Here is a 20,425-nt window from a genome sequence, read left to right on the forward strand (position 1 = left end):
AGATGTTAAAGATCACGGGGCCCATCACAGATCACAGGATGCTAGGGATTGAAAGGGACCTCTGCAGATCTTTGAGTCCAACCCCTCTACAAGAGCAGGACCATGGAATCCAGCAGGAGAGAACTAGTGGCATGTGGCATCAGCTTTTCAAGGGGTTTCACTCAACCACTCTAATTCTTCACAGTTCTAAGTGTATTTTTAGCATGGAAAACACTGGAGCAGGCTGCCCAGAGAGGTTGTGGAGTTTCTTTCTCTAGAGTCTAGCAAGATGTGTCTGGATGTGTTCTTAGGAATCCTGCCCTAGGTGACCCTGCTCTGGCAGGGGGGTTGGACTCAAGGATCTCCAGAGATCCCTCCAATCCCTCCCCCTACTGTGGTTCTATGGAAATAATAGCCATCCCTCATAATAAATATTAGCCATCTCTCCTAATAAATACTAATAAAGAATAACCATCACTAATAGTAAATCAATAATAATAAATGATAACCACCTCTCTGCTGTCAGAAGGGGATAAGTGACAATTATTTGCCTGAATAAGCTGACACCAGGATATCTCACCTGAGGACTAGAGACATGTTCAAAGCACAGGTGTTCAAGAGGGGATTGGATGTGGCACTTGGTGCCATGGTTTAGTCATGAGGTCTGTGGGGACAGGCTGGACTCAATGATCTTTGAGGTCTCTTCCAACCTTAGTGATACTGTGATACTGTGATACACATATATCTTGTGTTTGGGTCACATCCTGCATAGCCAGCAGGGCTGGGGAGGGGATTCTCCCCCTCTGCTCTGCTCTGGTGAGTCCCTCCCCCCGGAGCACTGTGTCCAGTTCTGGAGCCTCTATCAAAGGAAGGATCTGGAGGTGCTGGAAGGTGTTCAGAGAAGGGCCCTGAGGATGAGCAGAGGGCTGGAGCTGCTCTGCTATGGAGACAGACTGAGAGAATTGAGGTTGTTCAGTCTGGATAAGAGAAGGCTCTGAGAGAACCTAATTGTGGCCTTGCAGTATCTGAAGGGGGCTCCAAGAAAGCTGGGGAGGGACTTTGGAGGGTGTCAGGGAGTGATAGGACTGGGGGGGATGGAGCAAAACTAGAAATGGGTAGATTGAGATTGGATGTTAGGAAGAAGTTGTTCCTCATGAGGGTGGTGAGAGACTGGCACAGGTTGCCCAGGGAGGTGGTGGAAGCCTCCTGCCTGGAGGGTTTTGCAGCCAGGCTGGATGTGGCTGTGAGCAACCTGCTGTAGTGTGAGGTGTCCCTGCCCATGGCAGGGGGTTGGATGGTGCTTGACGTCCCTTCCAACCCTGACAGTTCTATGATTCCATGCTTTGAAAGCAATAGCTGGTGACAGATGTGTGCACAGCATGTGGTCCTGCTTTGGCAGGGAAGTTGGACTCAATGGTGTCCAGAATGGTCCCTTCCAACCCCTAACTAACATCTTGTGATCCTGTGGTAGCTGGATGTGAACTTCTTCAGCTCCACAAAGTTTTGCCAGTGCAGCTGGAGCATGTGAGAAGTTGGAAACCATTCTTCAGTTTGATTGGATCTGTTGTCAGTGTTCTAGAGGTTTTGTTCCTAACATGACATGTTCTAATGGAAAATAAAGCAGGCAAGGAGATGTGTGAGTGGGGCAGGGACTCACTGAGGGGTGTGTAGCCTTTGGAGCTTTGGATACATCTTTGACTTTGCCATTCAAGCATTGTGGTGTTTGTTGCAAGTGGAGAGAAGCAGCAGAGATGCTGTTAAGTGCAGCTCTGCTGAAGTGGTGGTGCTGGATGGGTGGTTTGCAGCTCCTGTGCCTCTCTTGCTCTTTAGCAGGTATCCTGCTATGTCACGAACAACCTTGAGCTGGAAATACATGTGCTAGACTGTCACATATGGAGAGAATGAAGATAAGCTTTCTCACCTCCTTAAGGATGGTGTCTTGCCCCTGATATTTCAGGGAGAGTGGTGATGGTGGCAAGCCACACACACATCCTGAGTGATGAAGAACCCTACCCACAGGCTCTGCTGAGCCTTTACATGAATGCTTTAAGTGGGGACTTAAGCTGACACTGAAGTCCACTCTGCCTACTGGTGTGCACTGATGACAAAGGATGAGAGATGGAATGAAGCTGGAGGTGGGGAGATTCAGACTGGATGTGAGGAGGAAGTTCTTCCCCATGAGAGTGGTGAAGCCCTGGAATTGGTTGTCCAGGGAGGTGGTTGGGGCCCCATCCCTGGAGGTGTTTAAGCCCAGGCTGGAAGAGGCTCTGGCCAGGCTGATCTAGTGTGGGGTGTCCCTGCCCATGGCAGGGGGGTTGGAACTAGATGATCCTTGAGGTCCCTTCCAACCCTGACTGATACTATGATACTATGAGGGAAAGTTTAGGTTGGATATTAGGAAGAGTTTCTTCACCAGCAGGGTCATTGGGCACTGGACCAGGCTGCCCAGGGCATTGATGGATCAAAGGCTCACAGGATGTCAGGGGTTGGAAGGGATCTCTGGAGATCTTCCAGTCCAACCCCCTGCCAGAGCAGGACCATAGAATCCAGCACAGGTCACACAGGAACACATCCAGACAGGGCTGCAAAGGCTCCACAGAGGGAGACTCCACAACCTCTCTGGGCAGCCTGCTCCAGGGCTCTGGGACCCTCACAGTGAAGAAGTTCCTCCTCATGTGGTGGAACCTCCTGTGCTGGAGTTTCCATCCATTGCCCCTTGTTCTATCACAGGGTGCAACTGAGCAGAGTCTGTCCTCTCCTTCTTGACCCCCAGCCCTCAGATATTTATGAACATTTGTTAAATCCCCTCTCAGTTTTCTTCTCCAGAGTGAACAGCCCCAGGGCTTTCAGCCTCTCCTCCTAAGGCAGTGCTCCAGTCCCTCAAAAATCCTTGTAGACCTCCCTTGGACTCTCTCCAGCAGATCCCTGTCCCTCTTGAATTGGGGAGCCCAAAACTGGATGCAATATTCCAGGTGAGGTCTCAGCAGGGCAGAGCAAGGGGGAGGAGAACCTCCCTTGATCTGCTGGACACACTCCTCTTAATGCACCCCAGTCACCACCCCTGGAATTGTTTGAAGGAGTTTTGGATGAGGAGTTTAGGGGCATGGTCTAGGAGTTGTGCACAGGGAGATATTAGGTTATTAGCCTAACAATTCCATCATTCAATGGCACATGAAGCCTGGGATCTCCAGCTGAACACTGCATTGCTGCCAGCCTGTCAAGTGGTAGGGGTGGGCCAGCTACTAGGTGAGTGACTGAGGCTCTTTATAAACCCTTCTGCCTTCCCAAAGGGGAAGAGAAAGGCAATGAAGGAGACCTTATCTCCACAGAAGACCTTAGTCTGCACAGGATCAAGTCCAAGGCAGAGCCTTTCTGCACCCCCAGCTCTTGGCAGGAACTCTCCTCATCAGCTTCTTGCTGCTGGAAGCAGCTCTTGGCTGTGCAAACCTGCCCTGGGCTGCAGAAAGTGCAGAGAGTGACCAGAGACTGAGGTGGGAAGTGGCAGCACTGACCAGAGTCAGTTCTGCTCTAGCCCAAACCAAGACTCTGGCCTTTAGCTGCTCAAGTGTCATAAGGACAAAAAAAAAACCCAACAATAATTTCAGCTGTTTTCTGAGGGGAGGAAATGGCCTGAGGTTACACCAGGGAGGGAGGGTTAGGTTGGTTACTAGGAAACATTTCTTTGCTGCAAGAGTGGTCAGGGGTTGGAACAGGCTGCTCAGGGAGGTGGTGGAGTCACCATCCCTGAAGGTGTTTGAGAAACCTGTGGCTGTGGCACTTGGGGGCATGGTTTAGTGGCCATGGTGGTGTTGGGTTGATGTTGGACTGGATGATCTCAGAGGGCTTTCCCACATTGTTGCTGTCCTGAAGGGAAGCTGTAGCCAGGTGGGGGTTGGTCTCTTCTCCCAGGCAACGAGCTCCAGAACAAGAGGACACAGTCTCAAGCTGTGCCAGGGGAGGTTTAGGCTGGAGATGAGGAAGAAGTTCTTCCCAGCAAAAGATATTGGCCATTGGGATGTGCTGTCCAGGGAGGTGGTGGAGTCACCATCCCTGGAGGTGTTTAAGAAGAGCCTGGCTGAGGCACTTGGTGCCATGGTTTAGTTGATCCGATGGTGTTGGGTGAGAGGTTGGACTTGATGATCTGGAAGGTCTTTTCCAACCTGGTTAATTCCATTCCATTCCATTCCATTCCATTCCATTCCATTCCATTCCATTCCATTCCATTCCATTCCATTCCATTCCACTCCACTCTATACCTGATTCAGCCAGCATTTTCCAGGGTGAACCTGACTGTGTTTGCTACAGCAAAAGGAATGGAATCATAGCAGTGAAATGAAAATCCTACCAACTGCATGTAGTGCAGAGGACAAAGCAAAGGACAAAAGGTGTTGAGCATTTGCACATACAAGCCAACAAGCAAAACCCTTGGAAAAACAAGCATGGGGGTGGGGGAGGGAAAGGCAGCAGCAGATCTGATGTTGTTTTTAATTCGTTGTGGCTGCACCAAGTGCCTAGAGAGCCTATTTTTAGTACTTTAAAAGATGCCAATTTGTTAACTGAGAGTTGTTTCAAGAGAGATGATTGATTTTTTTTCCTCCCAGAGTCACATTTGGTGTGAGGGAGTTTGAGTAGTTTGCATGTCCAGGGAGAGGGCAAAACTGCCTCAGAACAAGAGGACACAGTCTCAAGCTGTGCCAGGGGAGGCTTAGGCTGGATGTTAGGAAGAAATTCTTCCCAGCAAGAGAGATTGCCCCTTGGGATGTGCTGCCCAGGGAGGTGGTGGAGTCACCATCCCTGGAGATGTTTAGGAAGAGCCTGGATGAGGCACTTGGTGCCATGGTTTAGTTGAGCAGATGGTGTTGGGTGAGAGGTTGGACTTGATGATGTGGAAGGTCTTTTCCAACCTGGTCTATTCTATTCTATTCTATTCTATTCTATTCTATTCTATTCTATTCTATTCTATTCTATTCTATTCTATTCTATTCTATTCTATTCTACTCTACTCTACTCTACTCTACTCTACTCTGCCTATGCTATGCTATGCTATGCTATGCTATGCTATGCTATGCTATCCTATCCTATCCTATCCTATCCTATCCTATCCTATCCTATCCTATCCTATCCCATTCTATCCCATTCTATTCTATTCTATTCTATTCTATTCTATTCTATTCTATTCTATTCTATTCTATTCTATTCTATTCTATTCTATTCTATTCTACTCTACCTATGCTATGCTATGCTATGCTATGCTATGCTATGCTATGCTATCCTATCCTATCCTATCCTATCCTATCCTATTCTATTCTATTCTATTCTATTCTATTCTATTCTATTCTATTCTATTCTATTCTATTCTATTCTATTCTATTCTATTCTATTCTATAACAGAGACTCCAGAAATGGGACCAGAAACTAAGGCTGTTGAGAGCTACCCAGAATCCTGGAATGGGTTGGGCTAGAAGGGACCTTACAGATCATCCAGTTCCAACCCCTCACCACCCCCTTCCACTAAACCAGGTTGCTCAGGGCCTTGCCCAGCCTTACCTACCTTTGTCTGTGTGTCTGTAGCCAAAGCAGGCAGCCAATAAAGGGTTTTGTTAAGGTGATCAGTTGGCTAGGCTCAACAGGACTCTGGGCAACCTGATCTGGTTGAGGATGTCCCTGCTGACTGCAGAGAGGGTTGGACTGGATGACTTTCAGAGGTCCCTTCCAACCCAGACCATTCTGTGATTCTCTGAGTCTCTGATACAAAGCATTCTCAGTGGCAGTGTGTGTTAGGACTGACTGCAGGGCTTGCAAAGCTATTTTAATTCGAGTGGGATCCATTTATTTATTTATTTTATAAGAAGAAGTCACTTTGCATAGTGGGAGGAGGTATAAATAGTTATTTCAGAGCCCTGTTTTAGCAGAATTTTTAAGCATGACTTAAAATGAAGCTGGTTTTTTACTTAGGGCTTAGTTTGCCTAGCAGAAAAATGATGTTTTTAATAGGAATCAGAGAATCCTAGAATAGTCAACAGCTCTGTTGTCCAAAGGAATGAATGTGGACAAAGAGTTTGTACTTATGTTATGTAATTAGGAAAGAAATAGATCATAGAATCCTCCAGTAGGTTGGGTTGGAAAGGACCTTAAAGCTCATCCAGTTCCAAACCCTCTCCCATGGGCAGGGACACCTCCCACCAGCCCAGGGTGCTAAAGGCCTCATCCAGTCTGGCCTTGGAACACCTCCATGAAGGAGGCAGCCACAGCCTCCCTGGGCAGCCTGTGCCAGAGTCTCCCCACCCTCAAAGGAAAGAATTTCTTCCTCATCTTCAGTCTCAATCTCCCCTCTTCCAGCTCAAAGCCATTGCCCCTTGTCCTTGTCAAAGTCCCTCCCCAGCTTTCTTGTAGCCCCTTTCAGGTCCTGGAAGGCTGCTCTAAAGTCTGCCTGGAGCCTTCTCTTCTCCATTTGATATCCTTGTACACACAGGAAAAGAATTTATTGTGAGTGGTAATCAACACATTTCTCCAGAGCTCTGTTCTGCTGCCAGTAGCAGCTCATACTTGCAGTTCTTTTGTGCTGAGGCTTCAGTTTGGTGAAGAGTGAGGGCCTTCCAGAGGAGCTGATGGCAGAGGAGAACCTGCTGGGATTTAGTGAGCTTTATTTTTGAGAGAGAGAGAGAAAGGAGCTGGGATAAAAGGGAGGAATTCTGGTGAAATGATAGGAAATCCTTCCATTTTCATAGGACATGGACAAGCTTGGAGAAATTAAGTAAATGGCTTATTGAAATGACTACAGTGCTGTTGGAGGCACACATCAGTGGGGGGTGGGGGCAGGAGGGGCAGCTTGGCCTTGCTCTTTATGTGGAAATAATTGTCATAAAGTCGTTGAATGGTTTGGCTGGGAAGGGACCTTTAAAGCTCACCCAGTCCAAGCCCCTTGGAGAATTGGGGCTGGTTAGTCTGGAGAAGAGCAGCCTGAGGGGGGATCTGATCAATGCTGATCAATACTTCAAGGGCTGGTGTCAGGAGGCTGGGGCCAGACACTTCTTAGTGGTGCCCAGTGACAGGGCAAGAGGCAGTGGGCACAAACTTGAACATCAGAAGCTCATCTAAACATGAGGAGGAGCTGCTTTAATTTCAGGCTGCTGGAGCTCTTGAGCAGGCTGCCCAGAGAGGTGGTGGAGTCTGCATCTCTGGAGACTTTCAAGGCCTGTCTGGGCACATTTCCTTCTTTAGGAGACCCTGCCTTGGTGAGGTGCTTGTAATCAGTGATCTCTGGGTGCTCTTTCCACCCCTTGCCATTCTGTGACTCTGAAGCAGAGCGCCAAAACTCAGTAGGCAAAAACATGAGATGAAGTAAGTGCTTCTGACTGTGTTCAGGATAAACAGAGAGTGTGTGTAAGATAAAATAGATCCAGACACCAGCACAGGGAGCTTGGAACACAGAGGGATAAAATTAGTATTGCAGAGGGATTTCAACACAAGTGAGTGTCTATCAACTAATCAGTAACAACCCAGCTGAAAATGAGAAGCAGCTTGCTGAGAAAGCTCTGGGGCCTCTTACCAAAATAAACAGTAGGAAAAAACCCAATTTGGAGCTGCATCCATTCAGCACAACTCCATCAAGATGTGATGGAAACTGAAAATGCTGTGCTGTGCCCTGGGGAGGAGCTTTTCCCTACAGCAGTGGGGGTCCCTTGGATGAGGAGCTGCTCGAACGAACAGCACAGCTGTCAGCCTTGCGCCCGCACCCCACGCTCAGGGCTTACTCTGTCATCAAGCTACTTGCCACTTGTTGTTCTGAGGTTCACAGCAGCAGGGGAGGGTTAGGTTAGAGATTAGTAACAATTTCTTTGCTGCAAGAGTGGTCAGGCATTGGAGCAGGCTGCCCAGGGAGGTGGAGTCCCCATCCCTAGAGGTGTTCAAGAAACCTGTGGCCGTGGCACTCTGGGACATGGTTTAGTGGCCATGGTGGTGTTGGGTTGAAGGTTGAGCACCATGATCTTAGAGAGCTTTTCCAACTTAAAATTCTATGATTGTGTCAGGACCAGGACCAGTTAGGTTAAACTTCTGTGTCAGTATGAAGGAAGCGGGGTAGGACAGGAAGAAGACAGAAAGCTCTGGCCAGCCTGATCTAGTGTGGGGTGTCCCTGCCCATGGCAGGGGGGTTGGAACTAGATGATCCTTGTGGTCCCTTCCAACCCTGACTGATACTATGATACTATGAAGAAGGAGATGGATTTAAGCATGGGGAAGGCAGACTGGATATTGGGAAGAAATTCTTTGCAGTGGGGATGATAAGACACTGGAACAGGTTGCCCAGGGAGGTTGTGGATGCTCTTTGGAAGTGTTCAAGGCCAGGATGGATGAGGCCTTGAGCAACCCGGGCTAGTGGGATCAGTTCCTGCCCATGGCAGGGGGGTTGGAACTAGATCATCTTTAAGGTCCATTCCAACCTAAGGCATTCTATGAGTCTGTGATTCCTTGCAGTAATGGAAGGAAGAGAAATCTCAGCAGGGAGGAATGATTTGGGGGAATAGATAGTTCCCTGGCTGGGCAGGTTATTGATGTTGGTAACTCTTAGGAGGACTTAATGCTTATTGTGACTTGCTGTGCCTGCTGAAGCCCCTGGGAGATCTTCCCAATCATTTCAGTGAGTCTTTGTATTTAATACCTTTAGGTTGCAAACTGATCAGGGTAATGATTTGGCCATCTGCTCTCTAGGTCTTCGCACACAGTGGCCTCAAATAACATCCTGTACAAGTATCTTGCTGAGTAGACTTTGCACCACCAGGGAAAGCTGCAACCCTGCCCTGTCCTGCTTGCTTTATTCTCCTTAGAAAGGAACAGCCTTTCTTCTTCTGATGGAGCAGCTCCACAGTAGGGCCACAAAAATGATCAGGGAGTTGGAGCACCTCTGCTAGGAGGACAGGCTGAAGGAGCTGGGGCTGTTCAGCCTGGAGAAGAGAGGGCTCCAGGGAGACCTAATAGCAACCTGCCAGTGCCAGTGTTACCAGAAGGCTGCAGTGTTACCAGAGACTGCAAAGGCCTTCAGGGACAGGACTAGGGGCAACGGCTTCAAACCAGAGCAGAGCAGATTGAGATTGGATGTGAGGAACAAGTTCTTTACTATAAGGGTGGTGGAGCACTGGGACTGGTTGCCCAGGGAGGTGGTTGAGGCCCCATCCCTGGAGATACTCAAGGTGAGGCTGAACAGGGCTCTGGGCAACCTGATCTAGTTGGGGGTGCCCCTGCTGACTGCAGTGGGGTTGGACTGGATGAGCTTTGGAGATCCCTTCCAGCCTGGACCATTCTGTGATTCCAAGTCAAAAGCTACGGCTAAATACCCTGTGCAACAACTAACCTTCCACTTTGTGATATTCAATCAGCTGTAAAACATTCACTTTGCTAAGAACCAATCAGGCCAGGCCTTGTCCTGTGCTTACTCATCAGGCCAGCTTTATATTGTTTTAGGGGAGGGCTGAGGAAGGCAGTGATCTAAAGATACATTGGCTCAAACAGCATCTTCAGACCATGCTTAACATAAACTATACTACTCAGTCTGTTGTCTTGAAAATATAACTGAGTAAGATCTCTTAGAATCATGTCAGTTGGAAAAGACCTTAAAGATCATCAGGTCCAACCATTCCCTAAGTAGCAACTCAGCTGGGTTTAGAGCCAATAGGGTTTTGGTGTTTTCAGTTATCATGATACCTGAACACACCAAAAGGAAATCTAAAACCAAAATGAAACCTTGTACAAAACAAGTGCAAAGATGCTGTGCACAGTAAAAGCTTCATGTCTGTGATCGTGCTTCACAGAATCTCAGCGTGGTGGGAGTTGGAAGAGACCTCTGGAGATCACACAGTCCAAGCCCCCTGCTAAAACAGGGCACCCACAGCAGCTTGACCAGGATCACCATGGCCAGGGGGGCTTGGAATCTCTCCAGAGAAAGAGACTCCACAGCCTCTCTGGGCAGCCTGCTCCAGGGCTCCAGCACCCTCACACCAAACAAGTTTCTCCTCCTGTTCAGATGGAACCTCCTGGGTTCCCATTGTTGCTCCTTTTCCTGTCTCTGGGTACCACTGACAAGAGCCTGGGGCCTCAGCCTCTTGCCCCTCTCCCTTTAGCTCTTGCTGAGCATTGCTCAGCCCCTGTGGGTCTGCTCTTCTCCAGGCTTAATAGCCCCAGGGCTCTCAGCCTTTCCTTCTCCCAGAGATCCTCCAGCCACTTTGGAGCCTCTACAGACTCTCTCCAGCAGTTCCCTTTCTCTCTTGAACTGGCAAATCTGGATCTGGACCCAGTCCTTCAGATGAGGCCTCTCCAGGGTAGGGCAAAAGAGCAGGAGAACCTCCCTCGACCTGCTGGCCACACTCTTCTTGATGCAGCCCAGGATCCCATTGGCCTTCTTGGCCAGGAGGGCAGCTTGCTGGTGAATTTGTGAATTAATAACTCTAGAAGTTATTCTTACTTCTGTCTTACTCTTCACTCTTTGTACAAGCAGTGCACTGCAGTGCCAGGCAGCTGCAGGGCCTGGAGTTAAGAACAGAAGGATCAGCCCAAGCTGCCAGGGTTGTTTGTGCTTTCTCTTTGTTGTGCACCAGCACTGATGGAGCTGCTTGACTTTACAGTATGTTGGAAAGCTGGTTTATGGGACTCTGCCTGTAATGGTTTGGTTTTATGAGCAGGCATTTATCTGTGAGATGTATTTGTGGCCATTAAAAAGGGTTTGGCTGTGATGTGCAATCTCCCCACCTGCAAGCAGCTTTCAAATTGCACTGTGCCAGGGCTCTGTGCTTGGGATCTGCTGAAAATGAGGCAGTCTTTGAATCATTAGAAAGCTCTTCTGCAGCAAGATACCTTTAGGCTGTCTTGAGTGTGACAGCAAAACAACCTCTCTTGAGTCTGTATTGCTCTGAATTGTCTTAACTTGTGGGAAAAGTTAGCAGAAACCAAACCACCTCATTAATGTCAGCCGGTGTTGGGAGGCACGTGGATGGATGATTCAGATCAGGCCTTGCTCATGGAGTGGGGACATGGAATCATAGAATTGTTAGGGTTGGAAGGATCATCCAGTTCCAATCACCCTGTTTAGATGTAGTTTCTTTAAGTGAGTGCTGAAGTACCTCTTGCTGCAGTATCCAAGCACTGCAGGCTGATTTGGGGGGGATGGAGAAGTTTAGAGGAGGTTCTGAGGAGACCTTCTAGTGACTTTCCAGTATCTGAAGGGGGCTCCAAGAAAGCTGGGGAGGGACTTGTGAGAGTGTCAGGGAGTGATAGGACTGGGGGGGATGGAGCAAAACTAGAAATGGGGAGATTGAGATTGGATGTTAGGAAGAAGTTGTTCCCCATGAGGGTGGTGAGAGACTGGCACAGGTTGCTCAGGGAGGTGGTGGAAACCTCATGCCTGGAGGTGTTTGCAGCCAGGCTGGATGTGGCTGTGAGCAACCTGCTGTAGTGTGAGGTGTCCCTGCCCATGGCAGGGGGGTTGGCACTGGATGATCCTTGAGGATCCTTCCAATCCTGACAATTCTATGATTCTAAGTCTGGGGTCTTATTCTCCCCATCAATAATGGTTTTGATGATCTCCCTCTGTGGAGATATTCAAGACTCACCTGGATGCATTCCTGTGTGATCTGCTCTAGGTGATCCTGCTCTGCCAGGGGTTGGACTGGATGAGCTTTCTAGGTCCCTTCCAGCCCCTAACATTCTGTGATTCAGTGACTCTGTGGTTTCCTGTTGCCTTGCTGGATCACTAACACATGTTGATGTGTCTCCAGGGCTTTGGCAGCCTGGAGAGTTCTACAGATGACCATCAGTTTGACTTCAGGTGAAGCTGAATGGCTTAACCTAAATGCATGTCTGCTAGAGATAAAATTCCTATCTTGGTTCCCAGTCTAGCAGGAGTTTGTGTGGCAGGTAAGTGGGAGGTGAATGGTAGGTTGTAGACTTAACTGTTTGCCTTCAGGCAGATGGCTGACCAAAAGGGAGTACCTTAGAGCTTTTTGACACTAAAGGTGGTCATTTGCAAATCAGTTTGGGCCAAACTCCATCAGAATATAGAATCAGATTCATTTTGGTTGGAAAAGCCCAACCAGTCAGCCTGAGACCACCATGGCCATTAAACCATGCCCCACAGTGCTGTGTCCACATGTTTCTTGAAAACCTCCAGGGATGGGGACTCCAGCACCTCCCTGGGCAGCCTGTTCCAATGCCTGGCCATTCTTGCAGGGAAGAAATGTTTTCCAATATCCAAACATTAGGAAAATCTGCTTTTGCAAAGTTCCATTTTCTAGCAGCATCTTTGCTCCTCTTCAGCCCAAGGAACTTCACAGGTAGTGCTGTGATGAGGAGCACTTGGCTGACCACCTGCTCCCTCTTCTTTTGGAAATACTGTCTCTGGCCATGGAACAGCTCTGGACTGATCACTTGACCATGGCAAATGAGCTGCCCTCATCAGTGTGTTCTGGTATATATTTAACTTAATAATGTGAGCAGATGGTCATTGTGTTGATTCATGAAGCAAGGGAGGAAGCTTGGCTGACTTGATAACATAAGGCCTGAGTGCTGAGCATCAGAGTGGGGCAGGAAACAGGGAACAGGAGGGGAAAAGGGAATTTCTGTGGAGTGGAGCTGGTTATTTTTCTGTTGCTGGGGTTGGGGTTTTTTGGTGGTTTGGTGTCCTGGTTTGAGGCCAGGCAGATCCTCTCTTGCCCTTGAGAGGGGTGAAAGAATGACACTCATCACACATATGGATTGTGAAGTGAGGGAAAGTTTAAATGAAGGTCTCTTCCAACCTATTCTATTCTATTCTATTCTATTCTGTTCTATTCTGTTCTATTCTAATGTCTAAATGGAAAAGCAGCAAGTGTTGTACAGAAGCTACAAAGCACAGTGACAACAGAAACCCAAAGCATACAGAGTCCCCTACAGCACACCCAAAAGCCTCCCAACACTTCCCTTCTCCTCACCTGAGGATATACCCAAAATCCCCAGGGCTCTTTCTTCCCCCTCCCCCACTGCTAGGCTGGTCTCAGCTGGCCAGGTCTGAGACTGCCTCCCCCTTCTCCTGGCATTCGGCCTAGCCAGGCTAAGAGGCTTTGAGATAACTCCTCCAGTGTTACCTGATAGGGAGCATCTCCCATGGGAGCAGAGAGGGAAGAAAGAGGAAGAGAAAGACTTTGCAGATGGATCTATAGGGTGCAGGATATTATGGGTATGAAATAGGCTGTTTCCTGTGTCCACCTCCTGGGCTGGACCCTCAGGACACCAGAGGTGTGACCTATGTGGCAGGAACAGGAGGCACCCAGCCTGAACTGCCACATTTGGTTTTGGGTTTTTATGAAGGACCTCAGTAGCTTAGCTGACTCATCAAACCCTTACATGTGGTCATTTTCCTGGAGATAGACTTTAGAGCACAGGCATGATGCTGCTGAAATGTATCACTGATGGTGCTGGGGTGAGATGGGAGGACAGCAGTCTACAGAACTGTGAAACCTCAGAGGGGTTGTGGAGTCTAAGTCTCTAGAGAGATTCCAACCCCCCCTGGCCATTGTGATCCTGGGCAAGCTGCTGTGGGTGCCCTGCTTTGGCAAGGGGGTTGGATGGCATGATCCCCTGAAGTCACTTCTAAACCTCATTTCATGTTGGGATTGTGTGAAACTTCTCACTTTGCTGCTGCTATTAATGAACAAACCTTCTGTAGGGAAACAACAATGTATATTAAAGTAATAGTTCTTCAGTTTTGGTGGGGGAGAAGGGTTTGGGGGGGGTTGTTGGTTAGTTTGGTTGCAGTTTTTTGAGTGAGGTTTTTTGGTAGTTTGGGGTTTGATTGTTTTTCTTTTGCAAAGAACAACTTAAATTTGGGGGTCTTGGTTGGGTTTGGGGGGTTTGGGGGGGGGGGGCTTATTTGTTTTCTCTTTTGAAAAGAACAACTTTAATTTGGTTCTTTTGGTTGGGTTTTTTTCTTTTGAGTCCTGTGTCCACTTTTGGGCCCCTCAGTTTAGGAAAGATGTTGAGATGCTGGAAGGTGTCCAGAGAAGGGCAACAAAGCTGGGGAGGGGTCTGGAGCACAGCCCTGTGAGGAGAGGCTGAGGGAGCTGGGGTTGCTTAGCCTGGAGAAGAGGAGGCTCAGGGGAGACCTTGTTGTTGTCAACAACTCCCTGAAGGGAGGTTGTAGCCAGGTGGGGGTTGGTCTCTTCTCCCAGGCAAGCAGCACCAGAACAAGAGGACACAGTCTCAAGCTGTGCCAGGGGAGGCTTAGGCTGGAGGTTAGGAAGAAGTTCTTCCCAGCAAGAGAGATTGGCCCTTGGGATGTGCAGCCCATGGAGGTGGTGGAGTCACCATCCCTGGAGGTGTTTAGGAAGAGCCTGGATGAGGCACTTGGTGCCATGGTTTAGTTGATTAGATGGTGTTGGGTGAGAGGTTGGACTTGATGATCTCTGAGACCTTTGCCAACCTGGTCTGGTCTATTCTATTCTATTCTATTCTATTCTATTCTATTCTATTCTATTCTATTCTATTCTATTCTATTGCAAAGAACAAGTTTAACTTGTTTTTTGTTTGTTTGGGTTTTTCTTTCTTTTGCAAAGAACAGCTTTTTGTTTGTTTGTTTATTCTTTTGCAAGGAACAACTTTATTTTGGGGTTTTTTATTGTTTTTTGTTCTTTTGCAAAGAACAACTTTAATTTTGGGAGGGGTTTTGTTTGTTTGTTTTGGGGGGGGGTTATTTTCTTTTGCAAAGAACCACTTTAATTTTGGGGTGGGTTTTTTGTTTGGGTTTTTGGGGGGGGTTATTTTCTTTTGCAAAGAACAACTTTAATTTGGTTTTTTGTTTGCTTTTTCTTTTGCAAAGATCAAAACCATCGTGCTCCTCCCCCATTAATTAGGGTCTGTGAGAGATTTAACCAAGAAGCTAATTCCATAAAATATTAGGCAGCTATCCTTGTTATCTAACCCATGGAGCTCACGAATTCCCAGCCTGGCCCAGCTGCAAGGAGCAGCTTGGGTCGGGTTCAGGGCGTTGTGGTTTCCACCCGAGCAGCACTGTTCACCGGAGCGCATTCTCCTGGGCAGGAGCTTAATCTCCTCCTTCGCTCCCTTTCTCTCCTGGCTGCCGATTAGCTTCGCTGTCTTATCAGTGTGTGTCATAGTATGTGGCTATAAATTGACTTTGCAGTGAGGAGGGAATAGGGCTCCTCTTCACAGATGCTGCTGTTGCCATGGAGATGAAAGGACCAATGGCCTTGCCTCGGTTTGGGCTGTACTACAGTGCTCACACGGAGATGGTGCAGCCGCAAACGCGACATTTGGTGCTTTTCTATTTCAGTCTAAATAGCAACTGAGAGAGCATATTGTGGGGTTGCTTCTTTGGGTTCTCTTCCCTCGGGGATGAAGTTTGAGAATAAATACAGCTTCGGGACTTTTTGCGGCGGCAGAGAGCAAGCCCACCGGGGACGTGAGAAGAGCGTGGCTGCTTCACGCCTCCCCGACCTCCTCTCCGGGAAAAACCTTTGGGCTTTGCAAAATACAACCCTGTAGAGCCTTTGGGTTTATGTGATGCAGTGTTTGGTGCTGGTTACATCACCAGCTGACTTGTCTGTGATGTTCCAGCGGGGCTGATCGCGCGTGAGCGTGCCGAAGCTGTGAATGTGATCTTCATTTCGGTTCGCTGGTCGGGTTCTTCTTTTGGTTTTAATCAATTCATTTATTTCCTTAAGAAAGAGCTTGCCTACCTCAGGTTGCCTGAGAGAGAAACATAAATACCCAACCCACCTGACAGTCAAGGATGGCTTGCAGAAGGTGTTATTTGTGAGTACCTTTTCCTTCTTCATCTGTCATCACGTCTCCGGTATGGGTGTCGAGGAGTCCAGAAGTGGGAGTAGGGCTCAGGTTATTGCTTGGTGGCTTGCTTTCCACAGACCATTTTTAGGGTGTTACCTGATTTGGGGGTTTTGGCAGCTGAATGATCCCTGTATCAGGAATCCATAGATGGTGCTTGTGTGTGTGTGTGCACAGGGGCATTCAATATATAACAGAATAAAGTGAAGGAGTCTATGTTGAGCGGTGGAAATAAATACCAAACCCCTGTTTTGCACACAAGAAGCCATGGCAGGGTGCTGGGACTTCTGTCTGTGACGAGTCAAGGATCTCTCTTCCATTTTGTTTGAATGCTTTGTCATATTAAAGCCTATTTTGTCTCTTAAATACATCACTATCGCTACACTGCTCTGGGGTGCAGCCTCAAGCAGAACGACATCAACAGGCGACACACCATGGTGGGGTTTGTTGTTGTGGCATGTATGCTTGATCAGCAGCTGAGGATGCATTAATTGCTCGCTATTTAATTGACCAGTTTCTGAAAGGTTGTAGTCAGCTCAGCAGGAGTTCAGTGTCTCGTGCCTTCCAGCAGCTCTGTGCCTGAGCTGTCACGTTTGGTGGAGTGGTTCGCCACTTGTAGCCAGAGAAAGATGGTGCTGAAGTTTGCGTCTGCCCTTGGTGGCAGCAGCCAGAGGAGGGATGGAAACCACACTGGGTGGCATGATTTGGCTGGGTTCTAGTGGTCCCACAGAAATCCTTGCTCTGGCACACCCATACACACCTCAGGGTAAAACCAGAACCAGCCAAGATGGTTCAGTTAGGTTGTCCTCTGCCAGCCACCCTCGCTCCCACCTTGGCTTCTAACCCGGTGGTTTGAAATGGCTGTGCCTGCTGCTTGTGTTTCTGAACTCTGCTGAAAGGTCCTCTCCATTTAGGGTTAAATTTGAGGTTTGGCAGGGGGTTGTACATTAAGCAGCTGCAGTTGGCATCTGTAACCTTTTTAATGACTTTAGTAGTGCCTGTGAGGAGGTCTGAATTTGAGGGTCTTAACCTGCTTCTCCTTCAGTAGCAGCACTGTGCAGGCAGAGGAACCATTCAAGAACAAAGTACTCAAAATGAATGCTGAAAGAGTGATGAAGTCTGTTCCTAAGTTTTCTTCAGCCTTCTGGTTTATGGTTTGATGGCATGATGCTGGCATGAATGGTCAGGTTGAAATGGTTTAAAATCAAAGCAAACTCAGAGCTGTAGGTAGGAAGAAGCGAGCCTGGGGGAACAGGTTGTAGCCTTCCATGTGTACGTGGATCAGCTTTAAATAGAACACCGTGTGTTTACACCAGGGAGAAGCAGTAATGTTTGTGTTGGACTCCATTTTAATGTGACTTCTGGCATCTGGGCATTTGGTAACTCAGCAGGGGACAGAATTTGATGTAGCACTTCAGGAGGTGGTTTGACGACCACGGTGGTCTCAGGTTGAAGGCTGGACTCGATGATCTTAAAGGTCTCTTCCAATGAAAACAATGCTCACAGTGCTTATCATGTGGTGTCAAAGAACATTGACTGTCCCTGGGCTACTTTCTTGAGCTGCAATATTGCAGTCTTATTTATAGAAGCATTGTACAGCATTTGCCTCTATTCCTGCCTACGTATCTGATATCTTTCACCTGCCTCAGCACATTGCTGTAGAAAACAAGATCTGAACTGTGCCTTCTCCTGTATTTTAGCTCCTATTTGGGCAAGTTGATGCTGATAGTTGCAAAGAAGGAAAATGCCAGCCTGAGGGCTTTTGCAGAACTAACTCTCTGGGACACAGGTACTCAAAAAAAAACCAATCCCTTTGTGCTCTTTAAAACTGATCTGTTCTGAATGCTGGAAATGCCTTAAACGGTGAAATACAGCAGGTCTCTCACGGGTGAGTTAGTTTCAAGGTGATAAATACTCTCTCAGTATTCCAATATTATATATGTATTAAGGATTTGGGCCTTGGGGGAAGAAAAAAACCCCCATAAAAATAATTGCAATGGACTGTAGATAGCAGGATAGCTGCTGTCCTAAACCCAGCTAAACAACAACAACAACGCCAGCCTGCTCGGATTTGGGAGAGATTTTCTCCTTTCTTTCATATGCTGCGCTGAATCAAGCAGATGTCAGCTCCCCATTGTTTTAAGTGATGGGATTTGCCTCGCTGTAAATCTCTTATGCTGGATCTGTGTAATTTCATTCTCTGCACATCAATGTTCGCCCTCTTTCCTGAGCTTCAAATCCAATCTGTGTAGATGTCGCCGCTTGGGTTTGCTTGCGCTCTTGATTATCGCTTCTGGGAGATGAGAAGCGGGGCCCTGTCTGGTAATGTCACTTGGAGCTTCCTGAGGAATCCTGGCACCTAACCTAATGGCTTGGGGAATGCAGAAATGATGCAGTGAATCCCCCAGTTTTCTGATTTCACCTGGAAGTTTGTTTTCCTCCTGCCGCTCGCAGTTTCGTGTCCCTTTGCTCCTTCTTCCTGGTGTTGTGCCACGTGAGGTTTTCACTATGGATTTTGAAAGTGAGCACAAATGGGCTTTATACACATGGGAAATGCTTGTGCATCACCTTTCAGAAGAGGGGGGGTTGTAGTAAGGCTTAATCAAAAGGGAATTGAAAGTTCATAATTAGAAGCGTCTGCTTAATTAAATTCACCCTGGTTGCAGCTACCTCAGCACTGGAGGCCTCCTGCACAGCGTGTGTGACTGGGATGCAGAAGCCTCACCTCTTGCCTGCTTCTAGTTCTGTGCTTCATTTATCATGAAATGTAAAAGAAAAACCCAAAAAAAGGTGATAATTCTTTTAAAAATAATTATCCATGAGGTTAATTAAGCATTGAGCTCCAGGATGGGACAGGAATAACTGCTGCTCATCGCTTGGCATGCTGTGACTGAGCTGGGGTTTATTCTGCAAGAGATCATCATTATGTGAAGGTCCTTTGGATGGAGGAGAGCTCAGGGAAAGCCTTCCCCAGGCAAAAACAGCTGTGGGCACTTCAGCAGGAAGTACTAAAATGGGTAGCAGCCTTCAAAACAAGGAGCTATCAGTTTGCTTGATACTGCCACGTGCACAGATGCTGGCTGATAATCACTTTGATAAATCTTAGGGGATAAGCAAAATTCAGTGGTCTGTACTCTAAGCTGGCTGTGCCCAGCTCTTAGTATCATAGAATCAACCAGGTTGGAAAAGGCCTCAGAGATCATCAAGTCCAACCTCTCACCCAACACCTCCTGACAACTAAACCATGGCTCCAAGTGCCACGTCCGATCCCATCTTGAACACCTCCAGGGATGGTGACTCCACCACCTCCCTGGGCAGCCCATTCCAATGGCCAATTATTCTTTCTGGGAAGAACTTTCTCCTCACTTCCAGCCTAAACTTCCCCTGGTGCAGCTTGAGACTGTGTCCTCTTGTTCTGGTGCTGCTTGTCTGGGAGAAGAGACCAACCCCCACCTGGCTACAACCTCCCTTCAGGGAGTTGTAGAGAGCAATGAGGTCTCCCCTGAGCCTCCTCTTCTCCAGGCTAAGCAACCCCAGCTCCCTCAGCCTCTCCTCACAGGGCTGTGCTCCAGACCCCTCCCCAGCTTTGTTGCCCTTCTCTGCACACCTTCCAGCAGCTCAACATCTTTCCTAACCTGAGGAGCCCAGAACTGGACACAGGACTCAAGGTGTGGCCTAACCAGTGCTGAGCACAGGGCACGACGACTTCCCTGCTCCTGCTGGCCACATTCTTCCTGATGCAGGCCAGGATGCCACTGGCCTTCTTGGCCACCTGGGCACACTGCTGGCTCATGTTCAGCTGCTGTCAACCACTACCCCCAGGTCCCTTTCTGCCTGGCTGTCCTCCAGCCACTCCGAACCCAGATGTTGAGCCTGGAGAGGAGGAGTTTCTGGGGAGACCTAATAGCAGCCTTGGCGTAGCTGAAGGGGGCTACAAGAAGGTTGCAGAGGGACTGTTTACAAAGGCCTGCAGGGACAGGACAAAGGCAATGGCTTTAAGCTGGAGAAGAACAGATTTAGATTGGATGTGAGGAGTTCTTTACTATGAGGGTAGTGGAAAAAAATGCCTTTAAGAAAAAAACACAGAGTTGAGTCCTCCAGGAGGACCAGAAAGGTCCAGGGATGGGCCAGAAAACTGTCATTTTGCCATTGAACTGCAGAATTCTGCTTTCTCTTTATAAGTTGGCAGCAAGGCCAACTCCTCTTTTTTGGACCTGCTGGAAGGTATCCAGCAAAGGGCCATGAGGAGGAGCAGAGGGCTGGAGCTGCTCTGCTATGGAGACAGACTGAGGGAGTTGGGGTTGTGCAGTCTGGAGAAGAGAAGGCTCTGAGGGGACCTTCTTGTGGCCTTCCAGTATCTGAAGAAGGTTCCAAGAAAGCTGGGGAGGGACTTTTGAAGGTGTTAGGTAATGATAGGACTGGGGGGAATGGAGCAAAACTAGAAATGGGTAGATTGAGATTGGATGTTAGGAAGAAGTTGTTCCCCATGAGGGTGGTGAGAGACTGGCACAGGTTGCCCAGGGAGGTGGTGGAAGCCTCCTGCCTGGAGGTGTTTGCAGCCAGGCTGGATGTGGCTGTGAGCAACCTGCTGTAGTGTGAGGTGTCCCTGGCCATGGCAGGG

The 20,425-nt window shown here is 48.3% G+C and overlaps 1 protein-coding gene across 5 annotated transcripts in view; it reads left to right on the forward strand.

Annotated features, from left to right (window-relative positions):
* Window positions 1-20,425, forward strand: part of IQSEC1 (IQ motif and Sec7 domain ArfGEF 1) — a 511,294-nt gene that overhangs the window by 209,734 nt on the left and 281,135 nt on the right. The window contains exon 1 of one of the 5 annotated variants that reach the window (XM_068162626.1): window positions 15,231-15,774. The exons of the other annotated variants lie outside the window; for them this stretch is intronic. Coding sequence (XP_068018727.1) covers window positions 15,752-15,774 — 23 coding nt within the window. The 5' untranslated portion in view covers window positions 15,231-15,751. Of the gene's footprint in view, window positions 1-15,230; window positions 15,775-20,425 lie in introns of those variants that run through there. 5 annotated transcript variants of the gene reach the window in all.

This window comes from Melanerpes formicivorus, unplaced genomic scaffold, assembly GCF_026170545.1.
Source record: "Melanerpes formicivorus ecotype bairdi unplaced genomic scaffold, bMelFor1.0.p_v2 SCAF_66, whole genome shotgun sequence".
Lineage (NCBI taxonomy): Eukaryota > Metazoa > Chordata > Aves > Piciformes > Picidae > Melanerpes > Melanerpes formicivorus.